The sequence below is a fragment of the Vigna umbellata genome, chromosome 7 (assembly GCF_029865625.1).
Source record: "Vigna umbellata cultivar VRB3 chromosome 7, Vumbellata_1.0, whole genome shotgun sequence".
NCBI classification, from domain to species: domain Eukaryota; kingdom Viridiplantae; phylum Streptophyta; class Magnoliopsida; order Fabales; family Fabaceae; genus Vigna; species Vigna umbellata.
The window spans coordinates 31,555,636-31,578,026 of record NC_142171.1 but is presented as its reverse complement, the minus strand read 5'-3'; the positions used below and the strand labels follow the sequence as shown (position 1 = coordinate 31,578,026).

Here is a 22,391-nt window from a genome sequence, read left to right as displayed (position 1 = left end):
GGAAGGAATAGTCAATGCCTTGGAGGGGAGAGTGAATTCACTGGAGACCACCATGGAGGCACTGAAGTCGGAAATCAGGGAGATGCACAAAGAACTTAAAGAAATCTATCAGCATCTCATTTGCTATCAATAGAAATAATATTTTTAGTAAAAATTAAGAAATCTCTCTTTGTTACCGTGAAAATAGGAAAAACTAGGTATATGATTAATTCCCTTGTGTAGAAAATACACATAGGGTAATGTATTTATAATGAATAATAATACTGTAACAAACATAAGATATTGTAACTAACATTATCTTCATAAAGACTTAGTGAAAATATTTGTAAACTGATAACTTGAGTGAACAAATTTAGTCTTGATGTATCTGGATACAATCTTTTATCGAATAAAGTAATAGTCAATCTCAACTTGCCTTGTGTAACATCCCATTTTTAGTAGCTTACAACTCACAAAATAAGACATTATAAGAATGATAAAACAAAGCAAATTGTTTCAAAATATATATAGTATTAATGCAGTTTTATAAAAGTTAAATAAATAACTGTAGTAATAAAATATATGAAATGGCTAAGGATAACTTAGAGTTTTTGAAAACTCCTATATAGGATAACTACTAGAAACCAAAGAAGACTACTTTGCATCCGTACCATCGCCGCCTTCAACCAAACGCTGATCAAAACCTACCTTTCATCTGCATACCAATAAAGTGATCATCGCAAAAGAAACAAACAAAACACAAGAAACACAAAAGAAACAATAGGGTAATTTAGTGTGCACAACGATTATGCTAAGATATTTAAATTATATCAATTATAAACTAAGCATGTATAAAATACAATAAATCCATATATATATATATATATATATATATATATATATATATATATATATATATATATATATTAAAACAAATAGTTGACACTAGATTTAATTATCTGGATACATGCCTTTGACAATGAGCTTCACTGTAGGCATGCACTTGTAGTAGTATTTATATTTTACAGCGTCATAAACAAAGGGGTTATCACCCTACTACTCACAAAGTTGGTCCCCTTCATGCCTAGGACCAAATGGTTTAGTGGCTAGGACCTCTTGCTATTCTCCCCCCTCAACCATTTCTCTTTATATGAGTTGAATAACCATTTCTCTTTATATTAGTTGAATGGTTAGTAGAATATTAAGAGGTATGAGACTCCCATATGTCAATGCATACACTAAGATCATCACCACAGAATTCTCCTTGAAATTATTTCAACACCATCACCATACATGTGCATAACCATATCATCACCTCAATTAATAATAAACAATATTATAAACATACATCAGTTCCATCACAAATCTATTTCAACCAAAGAAGAAAACAAATACAATCATACAAATTGGCGCTTAGCACCAAATCTTTCGCAAAGAGTGGTGCTCAGCAACAATTCTGACACTCAGCATCCTGAATTTATATTGCTCCAGCCTTATAGTACAAAGAAGACGGTCAAGGGTGCCCTGCTGCTGCTTAGCACTACAACATTAGCAAAAGATGGTGCTCAGTGGTTCAGTCTGTCGCTTAGTGCTTTGGAGTAAAATACGTCCAGACCTTCGACAAAAACTGCCTCTCAACGTCACTCTAATATCACTTAGTGCCATAACGATTGACAACAAATGGATTTTGTGATTTTAAGTGAACTTTGACATGAACAATTGCTTAAATTGGTACTTTTTTCTCAGTGCAGTGATTCAAAATAGTTTTAAACATGAAAACACATAATAATCTGCTCAATTGCTCATATTCTAAATTCTCTATCACACAAACCCAAACCCAAACAAACTCAAAAATCATGAACCAATCATTGAATTTAAAGCAATCATACACACCAATCAAATCCATCAACCTGCAAAACATTAAATTATCAAACTCACTCACACCAAAACAACTAACTTCTCTTACCTGACCAACAACTGACAAGATCCTAACCAGCGAAACTCTTCCCAAGTTGCAGGATGCTCTATCTAGACATAGAAACATCACAAGAATGATGAGGATATATCGTTATAATCATTGATCAGCAGAGACTCATATAGTTGACTAAAAAGACACATGCAAGGATCAATCCTACAGTCTCGGTTTTTAAATCAAACGAGCGGTGAGAAAGAACTGTTAGAGAGAAGTCAGAGAACTCCAGAAAAATTGTTTCTAGAGAAATAGTGTGTTTTAAAATAACGAAACTCATTCATAACAAAACTATTTATATTAAAATAATTGAGTTTTACTATTTTTGAACCACTATGACTTCTAAAAAGTCATTTTCTTGGTCTTTACACCTTGTCCTTTCATGAAAGATAGGATTAGAGCTAATATGAAGAGTAGCATTATTATCAACATATAAGTATCATTTGAGTGACATCTGCAAATTGAAATTCACTTAGTAATTGTTTAAGCCAAACAAATTCACAAGTTTAAGCCATAGTTATAGATTCTTCTTTTGCACAAGATTTTGTCCTAACACTTTGTTTCTTACTCTTCCAAGAAATCAAGTTATCTCCCATGGAAACACAATATCCGAAAGTAGATCTAGATCTGATCCTGTCTAGGGAAGAATACAATCGCTTCTGAATTTGGATCCTCAAGAGACACGACGAACACAAATCAAAAAAGAATGCAAAATAAGTCAAGTGAAGATTCGCCACAAAGATGTTAATCTTTGATAAGAATCAAAGTTCTAATCCAAAAACTAAGAATTCTCTCTCAATGAATGCAAATGCATATTATATGACTTAAAAGTGTTTACATAAACTTTTGGTACCTCTATATATAGGTACATAAGTTAAAGAAAACATAGAAACCGTAAAATAAAGCCCAAAACAAAACAAAACAAAAAAAGAAAACGAAAATTATAGATCCGGTTTTTATCCTAGCGAGGCCCGCTCACCCAAAAAGCACAAATTGGCTCTTCGATCAAATTTAACATTCTGTAAAATTGAAATAAATTACAATTTGTTTAATTTCCTAAATTATTCTTCAATTGTGCTCATGATCTTTGTGTTCTTTAAGTTCCCTTCTTCATAGAAAATTATAAGATTTAAGGAGACATGTTTTTATCTTTGACTTTGTCATAAATCCTTTGAATTGCAATTGCTCTTCCTCAAGTTCTTGTATATATTTAGGAGATAGTCCTCTATCAGATCTTTTACCAGAAGGAGGTCCTGCCTAGTCAGCATCTGAATAATAGACGACTTTAGTATGGTTATTATGACCATATAGCAAACTCTTTCCAGGGACCCTTTAATGTACTTTAAGATACTACATTTCAATGATCTCCACATAGGGAATTAAGAAATTGACTCAGCGCATTGACTACAAAGGAAAGTTTAGGACGAGAAATAGTTAGATAGTTCATTTTTTCAACTAATCTTCTGTACTTCTTAGGATCTGAGAAAGACACCCCCTGATTATGTAGGTGTCGGTAGATTTTGAGTTAGAATAAAGGAAAACATGGGTTAAGCCCAAATACCCATAATATTGCAACTAACATATGATATGGTAACTAATTTTTAAAATGTAATCAATTGTTATAGATTTGTAGGAAATTAACAGTTACATAATTTAGGACATAGAAGGATTGATTCCTAATTATTAGGTGGTTATTATAATTAATTCTATAAAATAGTATAAATGCATATTGTGTGGTCTGCATTAGACACACATTACATTCAAAACATAATTCTATGTAGTATTAGAACTTGGTTAGAGCCTCTTCCTGATGCGTTGGTCTCCGATGCCTGTCTCCACGTACTTTTTTCTTTTTGTCTCGGCACAACCCATTTGCCGGTTCACCTATGGCCTCCTTCATCATACCCAAGCACCCCTTTTTTAGACCATTTCAGGTACTTTTCCTATGGCTTCCAAAAGCTTATACACAAGTCCCCCCGCTTTAGTTATTTTTACTACTGTTTTGCTGATTCCATGTGAAAAATTGACTGGGATGAGCAATTGTAACTCTTGGGCTGCTGCTGTCCAGATATGGTTTCAAGGTCAAGGACGTGCCAACCACTTGACCAAACAGGCCAAAGATATTCCTCGTAATGATCAAGCCCAATGGATGCAAATTGATGCCTCCTTGTGTAGCGTTCTTTGGTTCAACGTTGATGTCAAATTGTAGCCTAGATGCCTCACTTTTACTACTTGTTATGATGTGTGGAACAAAGCCAAGAGACTATACTCCAATAATGTTCATTGCCTTTATAATGTTGTCTCCAACCTTATAACTGTGAAGCTGGAAAATCATGATATACAAACATATCTTGGTAAGCTCGATCACTTAGTAGTTGATTTTGAGTCACTCATGCTTTTCACTAATGTGCATACAAACATGTTGAACGTAACAAGTTTTTATGGTTCTTACACTTGTTGGACTTCCTCTTAACTTTGACTCTATCCGCAATCAAATCTTATTTGACACGGTCATTCCATCTTATGACACTGTTAGTGAACAATTACTTCGCTACTCAATTCCTCACATGTTTGGTCATTCTCCTGTACCTCTAACTAATTCCTTTGCTTTTTACTTCCAATCTTCTTACCGAGGTGGACGAAGTGGAAATCATGGTGGATATCATGGTCAACACCCTTGTTACATTTTTTGTAAGCAATACGGCCATATCGAGGCAAAATTCCATAGAAAGGAACGACAACAACACAAGACAACTAATCTTGCTCAAGTCAATTCTCCTAAATCATCAAATGAGGTTTCAATTTCTGTTGATGCCTATAGTGAGTTTCTCCACACGAGATATATATACCTTAGTGTGATGCAGGTGTGTTGGAAGTCTCACATCAACGTGAGACGGGTGTGTTACAAACCTTCCTTTACAAACTGATTTTATGAGGTTGAGTTAGGTTTAAAGTCTCATTCTTAATAATTTGTTTAAATTATGCTTTTTATTTTTCTAGGCACACTGTAATAAACATTATTTATTTGTTATAATGAAAATAAAGCAAGCCAATTTCTAATTGTTATTATTTATTTCTATTGTGGTAATACTTTACAGTTCCCCTTCCATGTTGAAGGTATATTCATATTTCTAATGAAGATGGTCTGTACTTATTTTTTTTCTATCCTTTTGTTTATGTTATGTGGAGGAAAGATATTCTAAAATAGAAATAACAAGCCTTTCTCACTCATGTCTCTTTGCTGTGATGTGGTGTAGGTAGCTCCAACAAAATATAGGGGTGCCTTGGGGTCTTTATGTCAAATTGGCACTTGCCTTGGCATTATTACTTCACTAATTCTTGGAATACCCTCTAAGAATGATCCACACTGGTGAGTTTCTTTGTATGTTTCCTCATAGATTCATGTGTTTGGCGTTTAAATCACAATTTTGACTTGCATTTTTCACATAGATAAGACTATTGGCTAATTGTGGAACATGTAAAACATCCTTTAATATAATAGATGAGTCTAAAGTTATATTCTCAGAGTGACATATAGGTATACTCTAACCATTTGCAACTATAGTAAGTTGTTCTCTATTTGTTTTACCATGAGTCGAAGGACACATGAAAATATGTCATATCTTTAGTTGCTCCTGAATCAAGAATCCAGATACCTTGAGACACATGACCATTAATATTGAGACAAATCTTACCTTTCATGGACAAAGTACATGATCTAAAAGGCTTACTCATTGATTCAACCATTGCTTTCAAGCGCTCGAGTTCCTCCTTATAAGCTTTCATATCAAGAGTTATAAATGATAGGATATTGGATAGCAGTGACGGTGAGTACTATTGTAGCGGAAACGGAGCTCCCAAGATAGGGAGCTCTGATATCAACTTGAAAAAGAGTGACTTTATTATTTTCATTCATATCAATTACATTCTCCTTACTTCTATTTGTAGCAATCTAATATTCTAAAAAGGGGAAATAAGGAAACAATATACTGAAAAATAATCTAGAAAATCCTAAAAATATTTTCTCTAATTAGGAAGATTCTATAGATATTTTCTCTAATTAAGAAGATTCTATAGACATTTTTTCTCTAATTACAACACTAGGCCATAGGAGATTATTTTAGGCGTTATAAAGATTTGTAAAGACGACATATCAATCTAGAAAGATACCCTTTAAGCAACAAATCCGCAAGGTTACTCCTTATAAATTTCTTCCTGAAATCTTCATTGTGGAAAGCAATTTTGACATCTAGTTGATAAAAAGGTGATTGCTAAAGAGCAACCATGACTAAAAATAAAGAAGGTTTAAACCCTCAGATCACCCTCATATTTGTTGGAGAATCTCAAGTGGGTCCTCTAGTTTTCAATTGTCTCAATTGGGTCCAAATTTTTGAAAAATTGAGCCAATTAAGCCCTGTTCGTTAATTTTTCACAGACGGCGTTAACAGATGTTGACGTGGTGCACACTTAATATGTTGATGTGTATTGTTTGATTACGTGGAATTTTTATTTAAATTAAGAGATTATGACATGACAAAATTTAATTGGTTTATGTTAAAATTTAGGGATTATTTTTTCTGAGTTAGGAGAGCCGTATCGGGGGAGTGACAAACAAGTGGTGCGAAAGAGGGAAAGGTTCCCTAGAGCAGGTTGAGGCGGGACTAACCGGCGATTTTTGTTGCATCGGGTATTGCTTGCTACTATGGGTTAGTGAAACGAAACCCTATCTTCCAAATCGCAAGAATCAAATATCGAAACAAAAAACCCCTAAGAACCCAATCGCAACCAGAAGAGGAGAAGGAGAAAGGAAGCTTGCGCCGCGAATCAGAATGTAGGAACCTTCATTGCGCTGTCGCTGCCATCACGACATTGTTCGCACTCAACTCGCGTCCACCTTCGCGAGTTGCTTCGAGAGCCGCTACGAGAACCTCCACGAGACCGCGGAGAGCCACCAACACAGCACACACCTCCACGAAGGGAACGCCGTGCCTGGTTCATTGGACCTGAGCCCCTCCTCCTTGTGACCACCGCACCAGAACCCAAGAAAGAGAAAGGGAAAACAGAGCCTTCTCTTGCGAAACGAAGCAAGGCCAATACGATTGGGGAAGAAGAGAACTCCACTGTTACTTGCGCGAAGGAAGAACCTTTCCCTACAATTGGGGTTGTCTGCGAAACCGAAAGAGATATGGGGAAGAAGATAGGTGCTCCCCTAGAAGTCCTCTTGCACGAGATCAAAGATCCCTCAAGCTAGGTTTTATTTTTCGAGAATTAGGAGCACAAGTCTTATCCTTTGTTCAGAGTTCACAGGATAGATTAAAACAAAATCCCTAACGTATTTAGAAGAGGAAGAGGGACTTCCTAGATTGGGTTTTCAAATTAAAGAGAGGAAAGCAATATTTGGAGTTTAATTTAGGTTTTCTGGGTTCAATTAGGATTAAATTGGTTTAATTACAATCCCTATTTCTTCCATTTCACAAGGAAGGTTGAGGGTCAATGTAGTTTTTAATTTTCTTTGTAATTTTTATCTTTTTAATTAGCCAAGCAATGGTATGCTCTACTAATGACTAGTGTCGACGAAGCTCAACGATCGGCGATAGGCGACAAGGTCCATGGGGAAGTGAGCTGAGAGGAGTGGGTGGTGGAGGGAGTCCGACCAGATCTGGATGAGCCTTTGTAAGGTTCGATTAGGAACAAATTTTTTGGTTTGATTAGGAATAAATTTTGCCACGTCAAAAACTCTTAATTTTAAAAGAAATTCTACATAATAAAACACTTTTATATCAGCGTGCACCACGTCAGCATCTGTTAACGCCGTATGTGAAAACATAACGCAGAGAGGGCTTAATGGGCTCAATTTTGCTAGAGAATGCAACAAGAAGCGATAAATTGTTTAAAAGAATATGAAAGTTATTCAAGGCCATTATCACTTTGCAATGTTCGAATAAAAATACCAAATTGAGTTTTAATTTCATTATAAAAGGTTTGAAAGATATAAAATAAATCAGAACGATTTTCATTAAAATTAACCTAGTACATCTAGAATAATCATTAATAAAAGTAACAAAATATTGAAAACATAAATTAAACTTAACACGATTAGGTCCCCAAACAAAGTGAACTAAGTGAAACGCGGACGAAACACGTGAGATACTACGACAAAAGGATCTACGACTATGTTTTCCTCGTTGACACGATTCACACCAAAGTAGACAACTTGGACAAGTTGGGAACAAGCTATAGTAATTTGGCTAGATTGGGATGACCTAGTTGAGCATGAAGGAGAGATGGAGACTCCATAACTATGCCAATATGTGTAGAAGGATGGAGATGATAAAGACCATAAGACTCCCATCCAGTGCCAATCAGTTGTCTCAAACTTTGGTCTTGTAAACAAACATAATTTTTGGTAAAAGAAAGAACACAGTCAAGACAATAGGTTAGACAACTAATGGATAATAAGTTAAAAGGAGACCTAGGGATATAAAAAACATTATCAATGGATAAAAAAGGAAAAACGATTAAAAGTCCCAACACCATGAGCTAAAACCCTAGACCCATTAGCCATTGTACCAGAAGGTAAATGATTCGAAAAGGATAAAGAAGAAAACAAAGATTTGTTACCAGTAATTTGATTTGTTGCTCCTGAGTTGAGAAACTAAGGACCAATAGAAGAAGATTCAGTTAGACCAACAAAATATGTACATGTGCGTGCAATAAAAGCATTGAGACTAGAGGTCTAACGATTCTCCCACCATTTAAAAAATTTATTGAAGAGAGCAAATTTGTTGGCGTTATCAGATGAAGGAGGATTCACAGTAGATGATTGTGAGGGAGGATCAGTTTATGCAACAATAGATCGAGGATGACAACCATGTAATGCATAACACTTGTCAAACTTGTGGCCTAGTTTGTGTTAGGGATGGAGAGTTTACGAGTGAAGGAATAAAACATTAAATGCCTAACTGCCTTAACAGTTAGGAAGAGCGGGGTTATTGGTTGTATAAATAGCAAATAATCAATTGTAGTGGGGTGGTCGATTGTTTTGATTATAGTCTAACAGGGTTTGTCATCCTGAGGAGGGAGGTTAGGCTCTCTAGAGGGAGGTTATGCTCCCAAACTCAGTCCTTGTAAAGAGATTCGTTTACGGTGAATAATAGCTGTTAGATATATTATATCTTTTAGTTAGTTAGTTATTATTTCTCATTTGTATTTTGGGCTTAGCCCATATTTCTTCTATTATAAATAGATAACCCTATGTGTGTATTTAACACAAGGGGATATTCTCTCCCAATCTTCTCTATTTCTCATATGGTATCTAGAGCACAGGAATAGTTCCAGTCAACTCCACGGTCTCCGGCACCCATCACTGCCGCTGTCGCTGCCGTTGCCGCTGCCACTGCCACTGCCGCCGCCGCCGTCGCCGCCGCCGCCGCCGCCGTCGCCGGAGTTCCAGAATCGACCGGCGACCACACCATCGGAATCGTCTCGGCCGGGTGACCACCGTCGTACGAAGATCGCGGCGAACGGACCTCCCACGCGCCTCCACGCGCCGCCGCAAGAGTCGCCGCTGCCGCCGCGCGTGCCGGCGCGTCGCCGGAGCTTTCCGCCGCTGATCAGCACCGCCGTGATCGCCTCCTCGCCCTCTTTCTGGATCTGTGGTCGTTGCGTCAATCGGAGCACTTTGAATTTTTAGGGTTTCTCTTTCTCTATGGCGTCTTCCTCGTCTACAAACACTTCTATTGGTGGCTCATCTTCTGATCCTTCAATATATACCAATTATGTGAATGTACACTTGTCCATTGACAAGTTAGATGGCACAAATTATGCAACATGGGCGTCCGACATCAAACTTTGGTTGAAGAGTCAAGGGTACTTAGATCATCTTACTCAAAATGTGACTACTGCTCCATAGATGACACTTCCCGCTGGATGAAAATTGATGCTCAGTTATGCATTGTTATAAAGTCCACCATTCACTCCTCACTGAAACAAATGTTTCGATCCTATGAAACATGTTCAGAAGTATGGGCACAAGCGAAGTTGTTATACACAAATGACACTCAGCGTCTTTATGGTGTTTGTCAGGACCTATTAACTGTTATTGGTCCGCGCAATCCTGGTCCTATGGCAGAATATTTGGGTAAAATTCATGCCCTTCTTCATGACTTTAATGATATATTACCTCCTGCTTCCACTCCTGCTGAAGAATTGGAACAACGATCAAAGTTCTTCATGTTGTTGGCATTATACGGACTCTCTGATGATGTTTCTCATGTCCGTGATCAGATTTTGGGTTCTCCTGTCATACCCAACTTTACTTCTACTTGTTCTGCTCTTTTGCGTATACCGAGCAAACCCGTCACTGAGACATCCCTTCATACTGATGATTCCTCTGTTATGGCTGCTCAACGTGATGATCGAAGTCGGTCTCGCAAGCCAAGTAAAGGACGTCCAAAATATGACCATTGTGGCAAGTTAGGCCACAAAATTGATAGATGTTATGCTCTCCATGGACGTCCTCCTCGACCTGTAGCAATGGCAAATTCTGATCCACCTCCCCGATCACCGTCTACAGACCATCCTTCTTCATCTAATATCGTAGACAAACCTGCAATCTTCAACGAATTTCTCAAATGGTATGAGGATCATCAGCACTCTGGTTCCACTACATCTGCATCTGTTGCACGTACAGGTACACCTTTTGTTGGTCTAACTCACTCCCTCGGACCTTGGGTCCTTGACTCAGGCGCCACCGATCATATCACTGGTAACAAGTCCTTGTTTTCTTCCTTGTCATGTCCGAATAATTTACCCTCAGTAACAATGGCTGATGGGTCTAGAGTCTCATCTCATGGTATTGGTACTGTTAATATTTTTCCATCCATATCCATTGATCATGTACTTTATGTCCCTGGGTCTCCCTTCAACTTATTGTCCATTAGTCGTTTAACTCGTACTCTTAATTGTGTTATTTCATTTACTAAAGATTCTGTTTGGTTGCAGGACCGGAGTTCGAAACACATGATTGGCACAGGATGTGAGTCTCATGGCCTTTATCATCTCAGCCCTTCTCCACATGTTGGCGTTGTCATGGAGTCACCATCCCTTCTTCATGCTCAGTTCGGTCATCCTAGTCTTGCCAAACTACAACAACTTGTCCCGAGGTTGTCCACATTATCAAGTTTGTCGTGTGAGTCTTGTCAGTTAGGGAAGCATACTCGTAGTTCCTTTCCTCGTAGTGTCTCACAACGGGCGTCGTCTCCTTTTTCATTGGTTCATTCTGACATTTGGGGACCTAGTCGTGTTAAGTCCATTTTAGGTTTTCAGTATTTTGTTACCTTTATTGATGACTATTCCAGATGTACTTGGTTGTTTTTAATGAAGAATCGTTCTGAGTTGTTTTCTATTTTTCAATCTTTTTTCAATGAAATAAAAACACAGTTTGGGGTTTCTATTAGAAATTTACGTAGTGATAATGGCCGTGAATACCTTTCTCAACCGTTTAAACAGTTTATGACTTCTCATGGCATTCTTCACCAAACCTCATGTGCTTATACCCCTCAACAAAAAGGGGTGGCTGAGCGCAAGAATAGACACCTTATTGAAACAACTCGTACACTTCTTATTCATGGTCAAGTACCCTCTCGTTTTTGGGGTGATGCAGTTCTCACAGCATGTTATCTTATCAACCGCATGCCATCTTCCGTCCTAGATAACAAAATCCCTCATTCTATCTTATTTCCTCAAGATCCTCTGCATCCATTACCTCTTCGAGTTTTTGGGTCTACATGTTTTGTTCATGATTTTAGTCCTGGTCTTGATAAGTTATCTCCTAGGTCTCACAAATGTGTCTTCTTAGGATTTCCACGGTCACAAAAGGGCTATAAGTGTTTTTCCCCTTCCCTCAATCGTCATTTTATCTCTGCTGATGTCACTTTTGATGAGTCTTCTTTTTACTTTTCACATCTATCTTCTAGTTCTGTACCTCTCCCTGTTACTGTTGATATTTCTCTTATATGTGATCCTCCTGGTGATGCTCCACCCATTTTGTCTTCTCCTTCTTTAGACTCTCATTCACCACAGGATCATCCTTCACCTCCACCCCTTCAGGTTTATAGTCGCCGTAAGCGTCTCCCTCATGACTCACTTCCGGTGCCGCCTCATGTGTCTCCTCCGGCTCCAGCAACTGATTCTGACTTGCCTATTGCCCTCCGTAAAGGTATACGCTCTACCCGTAACCCTTCCCCCCATTATACTGTTCTTAATTACCACAGATTATCTCCATCTTTTTATACTTGTCTCTCATCCATTTCTTCTGTGTCAATTCCCAAATCTGTGAGTGATGCCTTAACTCATCCTGGTTGGCGTCAAGCTATGCTGGATGAATTAAGTGCTTTACAGGAAAATGGAACTTGGGAGCTGGTCCAATTACCATCTGGAAAGTCTGTTGTTGGTTGCAGGTGGGTGTATGCTATCAAGGTTGGTCCTGATGGCACGATTGATCGTCTGAAAGCTCGACTGGTTGCCAAAGGCTACACACAGATTTTTGGTTTGGATTATGGTGACACTTTTTCTCCAGTGGCAAAAATGACCTCTATTCACCTCTTCATTGCCATGGCCGCTCTTCGACAATGGCCTCTTTACCAACTTGATGTCAAAAATGCTTTCCTCAATGGTGATTTGCATGAAGAAATTTATATGGAGTAACCGCCTGGCTTTGTTGCTCAGGGGGAGTCATCTGGATTGGTATGTCGTCCTCGCAAATCCTTATATGGCCTAAAACAGTCTCCTCGGGCCTGGTTTGGTAAATTCAGTGGTGTTGTTCAACAATTTGGTATGTCTCGCAGTGAAGCGGATCATTCAGTGTTCTATCGCCACTCGAGTGCTGGATGTATCTACTTAATAGTGTATTTCGATGATATTGTTCTCACAGGAAGCGACTATCTTGGCATCTCTCAGATGAAACAACACCTTTGTCATCATTTTCAAACCAAAGATCTTGGCAAACTCAGGTATTTTTTGGGTATTGAAGTAGCACAATCCAATGATGGTATTGTCATATCTCAGAGGAAGTATGCGTTAGACATCTTGGAGGAAACAGGGTTAATGAATTGTAAATCTGTTGAGACACCTATGGACCCTAACATCAAACTCCTACCAAATCAGGGGGAGCCTTTCTCAGATCCTGAACGGTACAGAAGACTAGTTGGTAAATTAAACTATCTTACTGTTACGCGTCCTGACATTTCCTTCACAGTTAGTGTGGTGAGTCAATTTCTAAACTCCCCATGTGAAGACCATTGGGATGCAGTTGTTCGCATACTGAAGTATATTAAAAGATCACCTGGAAAAGGTTTGCTATATGGCCCTAACAACGATACAAAAATTGTTTGTTATTCAGATGCTGATTGGGTTGGTTCCCCTTCTGATAGGAGGTCTACTTCTGGATATTGTGTCTCTATTGGTAGCAACCTGATATCTTGGAAAAGTAAGAAGCAAAGTGTTGTGGCAAGGTCCAGTGCAGAAGCAGAATATAGAGCTATGGCATCAGCTACTTGCGAGCTTGTGTGGCTTAAACAATTGCTTAGTGAATTGAAATTTGGAGATGTCACTCACATGATACTTATATGTGATAATCAAGCTGCTCTCCATATTAGCTCTAACCCTGTCTTCCATGAGAGAACCAAACACATTGAAGTTGATTGTCATTTCATTCGAGAAAAAATCATATCAGGAGATATCAAGACTGAATTTGTTAACTCAAGCAACCAGTTGGCAGACATATTCACTAAGTCCTTACGAGGACCTAGAATTGATTATCTTTGTAACAAGCTTGGAACATATGATTTATATGCTCCAGCTTGAGGGGGAGTGTTAGATATATTATATCTTTTAGTTAGTTAGTTATTATTTCTCATTTGTATTTTGGGCTTAGCCCATATTTCTTCGATTATAAATAGATAACCCTATGTGTGTATTTAACACAAGGGGATATTCTCTCCCAATCTTCTCTATTTCTCATAATAGCAAAACTCATTCTTTCATTTCTGTTTCTATCTTTTGAGTGTTTTCTTGTTAGGTTCCAAACCCAGGAACCTAACAATTGGTCCGACCTGCCGGATATCCTTAGGAAAGGGGTCAAGAACGGATCAAGAAGTGGTCAAGAAAGGGGAGAAGCATGGAAGGAAGAGACAATTCTTGGGAAAGGAGGATCAGCGAACAGAAAAGGGAGCTAGCAGAATGGAGAAGAAATATGCAAGAAATGCAGCAGGAAACCAGAGAACTCTTGCGAGTTCTTGGAGGAAGGGTGTGGAACCAGGAAAAGGGATTAGAAGGCAGTCCAGGGTTTGTAGATGAAGATCAACATACTGTTAACGAGAATCAGAGAAGGAGAAGGGAATGCTCGGGGGAGGAACGAGAGTGAAGACAAAGGGGGGAAAAATTAAACGCACTAGAAGGAAGAATGGAGGAACGAATGGCGGCAATGGATGGACGAAAGGCGGAGATGGAGTCGTCAAGGGAGGAAATGAAAGTGAAAACGGCGGCAATTCGACAAGACTCGACAGCCACACGCCAGGATCTTCAAGAAGTGAGGCGATTACCGGGGGGACGACACCGCATTCAAGGGGAACTGTATGACGACAGTCAGGCGCCTGTGAACACCAGTAGGAGTACGAGACGCAAGGACGAAATTGGGGGTGGAGAAGGTGAGCGGTTCAATTGGAGGAAGAGGGTGGAGTTACCCGTGTTCAAAGGATTAGATCCATTGAACTGGATCAATTGGGCGGAGCGATTCTTCGAATTTCAAGGAGTAGCAGAAGAGGAGAAGGTACGATTAGCTTATGTGAGCATGGAGGGGAGCGCTGGCTACTGGTTCAAAGCTTGGAAGGAGAAAGCCAAGTATCGTTCATGGGATGATTTGAAGGAAGCCCTGGTGATAAGATTTGGAACCATTGTTGAGCAGTTGACAACATTGAGACAGACGGGGACGGTGGACGAGTATGTACAATACTTCAAGGATTTGTTTATTGGTTGTATCTTGGTTGTATTACTAGTATTGAATTTGATAGGTTCAAGGGAAATGTTTATATTAGGAGAAATAAAAGGGACAGACAGTATCTGTGGGTAAGTTTTATTGTCTCAAACTTTTATAAAGTTTGTGTAGGCAGTTGTTTTTAACAGTTTCTTATCTAGTTTTTGGAAGTTCTGTAAATCTAGGGAAGTGGAGAGTCTGGTTCTCTCGAATAACCAGAAGTTGTATGTTTGTTTCAGTTTTTATATTTGGAGAAAATCTAGTGTATTGTTGGAATGAAAATATACTGTTTTAAGGTTGTTTCGTATAGGACTTTAATTACGGAAGACAAAAAAATCCGCTAACACGGGTATCCGCGGGTAAAATCTGTGACGGGTAGTTACTATCCGCGGATATTTACTACCCACGAGTAACTGGTAGCGGGTATTTTAATACCTGCATCTAAGTGGGTCGGGTACGGGTAGTATACTACCCACCCGCGGGTACCAGTTACCTGCAAAAATAATTTCTATATATTTTAATTAAATTTAATTAAAAATAAAATAAAATTATATTTTATTAGGTTAAATTTAATTAAAATTAAATTTTATTTTATATTTAATTTAATTTATATTATATTATATATATAATTTTTGCAATTTTATTTAAATTTCACCTTGAGGATAAGGTGCACCTTCATGGAGGAGACGTTGATAGGTTTGATACAGTTTACAAAATAAGGAAAAAAGGTCGTTTAGTTGAAAACACCTCTCACCTATTGAAAACCACTAGGAAGATGCTATTACCATCAATAAGGAGTTTCTTGCTTTTCACCTCGAGGACAAGGTGAAACTTCATGGAGGGGGTATTGATAGGTTCAAGGGAAATGTTTATATTAGGAGAAATAAAAGGGTAGGTTTTATTGTCTCAGACTTTTATAAAGTCTGTGTAGGCAGTTGTTTTTAGTAGTTTTTCATTGTTTTTGTACATTCTGAAAAGAATAGGAAGAGTGGAGAGTCTGGTTCTCTCGAATAACCAGAAATTGTGTGTTTTATTTCTCCACATTGGAGGAAACCTAGTATGTTGTTGGAATAAAGATCTGCAGTTTCTAAAACATCTCATTATAGGTCTTGATAGGATACGGTTATTCTAGGGAAATATTTTATTCTAGGAAAATATTTTATTTAGGAAATAATTAATATAAATAAAGGGAGAGTCTATGGTTAAAGGTATGTTTTTGATTATTAAGTTGTTGACAGGCGGCTACCGTCTTGTGAGGAAGGTTATGCTCTCAAAGTAATTGAAGGAGGTTATGCTCCCAATTATTGTTTACTTTTGTTTATTCAACTATTACCATCAATTAAAGAGATTCATTTGTTCATTATCATTCATTCTTTAGCTTTATTGCCTATTGTGTTCGTGGATCCTTACGAATCAACCTCAGGTACGTAACAGGTCTGAAAACCTATCAGAATTCCACAATCTCAAGGGTTTGTTTCCCAGAATAGGTTGTGCTTGTTTCCTAAATTATCCAATCAATGTAAATGATATAGATTTGAAAGACTCACTCCCTGATACGTACCCAGGTGTTATGGAAGTCAATGAACCCTTAATAAAAATAGGTGGGGAAGAGTTTATAAGAGGAGAGAAAAGGGTAACGTGGCTTCGTGAGTGGAATGTGTTAGTTAGAAGAGAGAAAAAAAGATTATGGGTTGTTATATATTCTGAGGTGTAGGATGTGAGGGGGGACACGTTTTTGTTTTTGGTGAATTGGGAGGGGAAGAATTATTACTATTCTTCTCAGGAGCTTGGTTGTGGGCAGAGGGTCCTGGAACCTTCTGAGTTTTCTGTTTTAACATAATAGTGAATTTGCACCACTCCATTTTCTATCATTCATATATTCGATTATTCCGTTTATTAGAAAAATCTGATTTCTAACACTCTGCCTTTAAGCCGACACATTTTAAAAGATTTAGATTCATGAAAAATGACATCCATAGAGTTAAAAAACTTTACTGACTATGAAGATTGACAAACACAATACATCTCAATACCCGCCTATGAAGGCTAGAGAGAAAATGAATAGATGGAAAAATGAAAGATAGAGATCCAATAGGACTAAGTCCATCTAGAAACCAAGAGGATAATCTGTTGATAAGATAGACAATAGTTGGGACAATCTCTTCCTAATAAGATTTAGAAACAGACATTTGAAAGACAAGATCTGTTAGTTCAAGAAGTTGTTTATTTTTTCTTTTAATAATGTTATTTTGTTATTTTGTTATTTTGTTATTGTGTACCCACACATTAGCTCAGAAACAATACCATTTTCAGAAAGGAATTTAGACGTGTCATGCTGTGCATATTTCCTCCCATTATCAAAATGTAAAAGTTTATTTGACTTTCCAAATTGTGTTTATAATGCGGACGAATTATAAACATTCAATTTGAAATCATGTCTGCTCTTGCAAATTCATGGTGATTCTTCCATCAATTATATGTTTTTAGTCTTCAAAATTGTTTTCCAAATAATGTATATTTTGAACCAACAAAACATATTTCAGGTGGAGGACAATGCTTTATATTGCTAGCATCCCAGGTATTCTGGTTGCTATCGGTATGCAGTTTACCGTTGATAGTCCACGGTGGCTTTGCAAGGTAGTAGCTTATTATTTAATTGATTGGTAAATATAATGTTACACTTTATACAGTTTTTTACATTTCTTCTTAGGCTGGGAGAATAAATGATGCTAAAACAATAATACGTGAGCTTTGGGGGGAGTCCAAAATTGATAGCGCAATTGAGGAATTTCAATCAGTCTGCAACAATGATGGTTGCGATTCGGATAGCAGATGGTCAGAGATCTTGGAGGAGCCACATTCTAGAGGTTGTGTAGAGGTGGTTTTGGCTATTACTATTAGATACTAGGCAGCATTCACCGCTTGGAAAATTATTCTTTACCTTGTCCAAGTAGCGTAATTGATTGATTAACAAGTCAAGCACTTAAAAGTAACAATTACAATTGAAGAGGGGAATGAATTTAGCTCCATAAAACAGAACTTTTTCCTTTTATAAACAAGTACATGTTTATCATCATTACTTATGCATGCTACTTGAAACTTGGATGTATAAAATTTGCTGTGGGTTTTCTTGTATGATTGCAGTTGCCTTTATTGGAGGTGCGCTTTTTGTACTGCAGCAGTTTGCAGGCATTAATGGAGTTCTTTATTTTTCATCGTTGACCTTTCAAGAAGTTGGAGTTGAAAGTAGTGCTGTAGCAAGCTTGTTTGTTGGGCTTACTAATTTTGCCGGTTTGCACTCTTCTCCACTTATCATATTTATGAATATAAATTTCTTCTGGAAATCTGATTCTGATTTCTCTTATCTTTTTTTCTCTTCAGGTGCAGTTTGTGCATTATACTTAATTGATAGGGAAGGGAGACAGAAACTTCTAATAGGAAGCTACCTAGGAATGGTGAGTGTTTACAGGATTTTCATAACTTCATGAGTTGTAATCATCTGTGAACAAAAGAAGAAACCTGTTACAAACTAAGAATCAAGAATATGAAAGAAGAGATGAATTTTATTCAATAAATATGGTTCTGAGAGAAAATTCTCCTCCAAGTGTTTCCCCTTCAATTCTTGTAAGTTCGACAGATGATGATTAGCCCCTTACCATTACCCACTTATAGAAGGAGGCCCTGTGAGCCCACAATAAATAATAAAGGTCTAATAGTGCACAAGAGAAAGAAGGGAAACAATTTGGTTGAGGAGGAGAAAACTTACAATGACAACAGGTGGCAATGAGGATTGGAGGAAGGTGAAACTAAGAGAAATTAAGGGAATATTCATACAGAGGAGCACTACTGAAAGTTAATATGGCAATGAGTCGAGGGACTTTCTTGTTAGTTAGGCAAATAAAATGTTAGGAAAGAATTTAGGAACATCTAAAATGGAAAAATACTCTATAGGTTTACTATAGAAAGAAAAAAAGGGGAAAGGTTCAAATTGTAAATAATAGTTGACTGGGTCAAGAGGTTAGTTATTTTCGTTAAGTAGGACTTCTTTCTCTTTAGTGAGTGGGGATTGGTGTGATTTTTTGTTTTAATAATTTTCCATTGAGAAAGGGAGAGTGCTTGTTTAGGGGTATATTTTGTATACCTTTGTTGAAACAGTGTGGTTGATAATCAATACAGAAGTTGCACAACTTTTTACTCTCTTGTTGTGTCATTGTGCTGTTCTTTGTTAGGATTCTATTATCTTTTTCTTTTTGTTTCAAGATATTCCTAACATAAAATGTGATGGTGGAGATAGTTGCTCCTTTTGTTTCTGTTATTCAAATTTTCTGAGTGTATCTTCTACTCTCTACTCTGATCTCTCCTCGTCAGTAAGAGATGTAAAGATGATCTGTTTAATCATTAAAATGGGGTTATGATTACAAGTTCCTATCACAGGCACACACTGAACTCTTCCATATATTTCTCCAAAGAGTCTATATTTTCTCTGAAGACTATTACAGATGACTTTGACTTGTGTATCTTTGTAGGCAATTTCAATGTTTCTTGTGTCCTCTGCTATCTTCTGTCCATTGGACGAGCAACTCAGCAACAACTTATCAATACTGGGAACTATTTTGTGAGCATTTACTTGTCATTGCTAAACCTAGCTTTTCTATCCACAATAAAACTTAGACAACAATTACTTGATGCTTGTTCAAATTTATTTGCTTCTTTCTCTATTTTTCTATCTTGAAATACTTATTTTTCATATTCATTGATTAATAGTGTAAGAATGAGGCTATAAATAGGTATGTTAAACTATCGTGTGATTGAGAGACAACACAGTTGCTTTATCTCTACTCAGAAAACAAATCAATACAATAAACAAAGGAGATATGAATTAATTTTATTCCATTTTGTTGATCTCTTTCCTGTTTCTAGATTTGGGTTTTATTTGAGCAAATAAGATGGATAAAAAATAGTGTATTCAACCTACACTGTTGTGCTTTTTATTGATATATATATATATATATATATATATATATATATATATATATATATATATATATATATATTTATATAACCCTACTAGGCCGCAAATTCTTGGGAAGGAAAGAATTCCTTCTCTTTCTGAAGTCTTGTTTATTGTCCGAGGTGAGGAGGCTTGTCGAATGGTCATGATGAATGAGCCCTCCATTGAAGGAATGCCATGTTCTCCAGACAGCCTTCCAAATCTAGGACTTCAAATCTTGCAAATACGAAACTACTTAAAAGGTAAGGAAGAGCATTGGAGCTCTCATTGTAAGAAATTTGGCCACACCAAGGACACTTGCTTCAATGGTCTAGCAGAACTAAAAGGACAGCCCTCAAGGAAAGCTTATCAGGCATCTTCTGAAAATCTTGGCAAAAACACCTTCTTCCTCTTCACTTGAGCAAGGAATACCTAAATTACTTGCCAAAGTTGAACGTCTAAAATCTCCTATGGAGTCTATAAGTAAGTCACCTTGTCGTACTAACCATGACTACTAAGAACTCTAATTCTTTTTTAATTTTTCTAAAACTTTATGTAAGGACTCTTGGGTTCTAGACTGTGGTGCAACAGACCATATGACCCCTCATTCATCTCTTTTAAAATCATATATTTCTCGGTTTAATAACAACATAACTGTTGCCAATGGGACTCGTATCCCAATAAGTGGTCGTGTTTGCCACACTTAAAACACTCCACTCCTGACCGATCTCCTCGACCTTTCCCTTGTCCTCGATCATGTCAATTCTGTTGATCGGTTTGTTGTTCACTATCATTCTCAAAATTACCTCAGCCACGTCCACCTCATCCTCAGCTTCCTCGTCATCTGCCTCCTCGTCCTCGGCTCTGAGTAATCCAAGTTTCATTCGAGTCTATGAGAAATAGAGAAGATTGGGAGAGAATATCCCCTTGTGTTAAATACACACATAGGGTTATCTATTTATAATAAAAGAAATATGGGCTAAGCCCAAAATACAAATGAGAAATAATAACTAACTAACTAAAAGATATAATATATCTAACACTCCCCCTCAAGTTGGAGCATATAAATCATATGTTCCAAGCTTGTTACAAAGATAATCAATTCTAGGTCCTCGTAAGGACTTAGTGAATATGTCTGCCAACTGGTTGCTTGAGTTAACAAACTCAGTCTTGATATCTCCGGATATGATTTTTTCTCGAATGAAATGACAATCAACTTCAATGTGTTTGGTTCTCTCATGGAAGACAGGGTTAGAGCTAATATGGAGAGCAGCTTGATTATCACATATAAGTATCATGTGAGTGACATCTCCAAATTTCAATTCACTAAGCAATTGTTTAAGCCACACAAGCTCGCAAGTAGCTGATGCCATAGCTCTATATTCTGCTTCTGCACTGGACCTTGCCACAACACTTTGCTTCTTACTTTTCCAAGATATCAGGTTGCTACCAATAGAGACACAGTATCCAGAAGTAGACCTCCTATCAGAAGGGGAACCAGCCCAATCAGCATCTGAATAACAAACAATTTTTGTATCTTTGTTAGGGCCATATAGCAAACCTTTTCCAGGTGATCTTTTAATATACTTCAGTATGCGAACAACTGCATCCCAATGGTCTTCACATGGGGAGTTTAGAAATTGACTCACCACACTAACTGCGAAGGAAATGTCAGGACGCGTAACAGTAAGATAGTTTAATTTACCAACTAGTCTTCTGTACCGTTCAGGATCTGAGAAAGGCTCCCCCTGATTTGGTAGGAGTTTGATGTTAGGGTCCATAGGTGTCTCAACAGATTTACAATTCATTAACCCTGTTTCCTCCAAGATGTCTAACGCATACTTCCTCTGAGATATGACAATGCCATCATTGGATTGTGCTACTTCAATATCCAAAAAGTACCTGAGTTTGCCAAGATCTTTGGTTTGAAAATGATGACAAAGGTGTTGTTTCATCTGAGAGATGCCAAGATAGTCGCTTCCTGTGAGAACAATATCATCGACATACACTATTAAGTAGATACATCCAGCACTCGAGTGGCGATAGAACACTGAATGATCCGCTTCACTGCGAGACATACCAAATTGTTGAACAACACCGCTGAATTTACCAAACCAGGCCCGAGGAGACTGTTTTAGGCCATATAAGGATTTGCGAAGACGACATACCAATCCAGATGACTCCCCCTGAGCAACAAAGCCAGGCGGTTGCTCCATATAAATTTCTTCATGCAAATCACCATTGAGGAAAGCATTTTTGACATCAAGTTGGTAAAGAGGCCATTGTCGAAGAGCGGCCATGGCAATGAAGAGGCGAACAGAGGTCATTTTTGCCACTGGAGAAAAAGTGTCACCATAATCCAAACCAAAAATCTGTGTGTAGCCTTTGGCAACCAGTCGAGCTTTCAGACGACCAATCGT

General features: G+C 37.6%; 1 protein-coding gene across 1 annotated transcript in view; it reads left to right on the top strand.

The window, feature by feature from the left end:
* Positions 1-22,391, top strand: part of LOC124847881 (Major facilitator superfamily protein) — a 48,375-nt gene that overhangs the window by 19,716 nt on the left and 6,268 nt on the right. The window contains exons 5-10 of the mRNA XM_088094635.1: positions 5,206-5,318; positions 17,525-17,618; positions 17,692-17,848; positions 18,126-18,272; positions 18,363-18,436; positions 19,508-19,596. Of these exons, the coding sequence (XP_087950761.1) occupies positions 5,206-5,318; positions 17,525-17,618; positions 17,692-17,848; positions 18,126-18,272; positions 18,363-18,436; positions 19,508-19,596 (674 nt within the window). The remainder of the gene's footprint in view (positions 1-5,205; positions 5,319-17,524; positions 17,619-17,691; positions 17,849-18,125; positions 18,273-18,362; positions 18,437-19,507; positions 19,597-22,391) is intronic.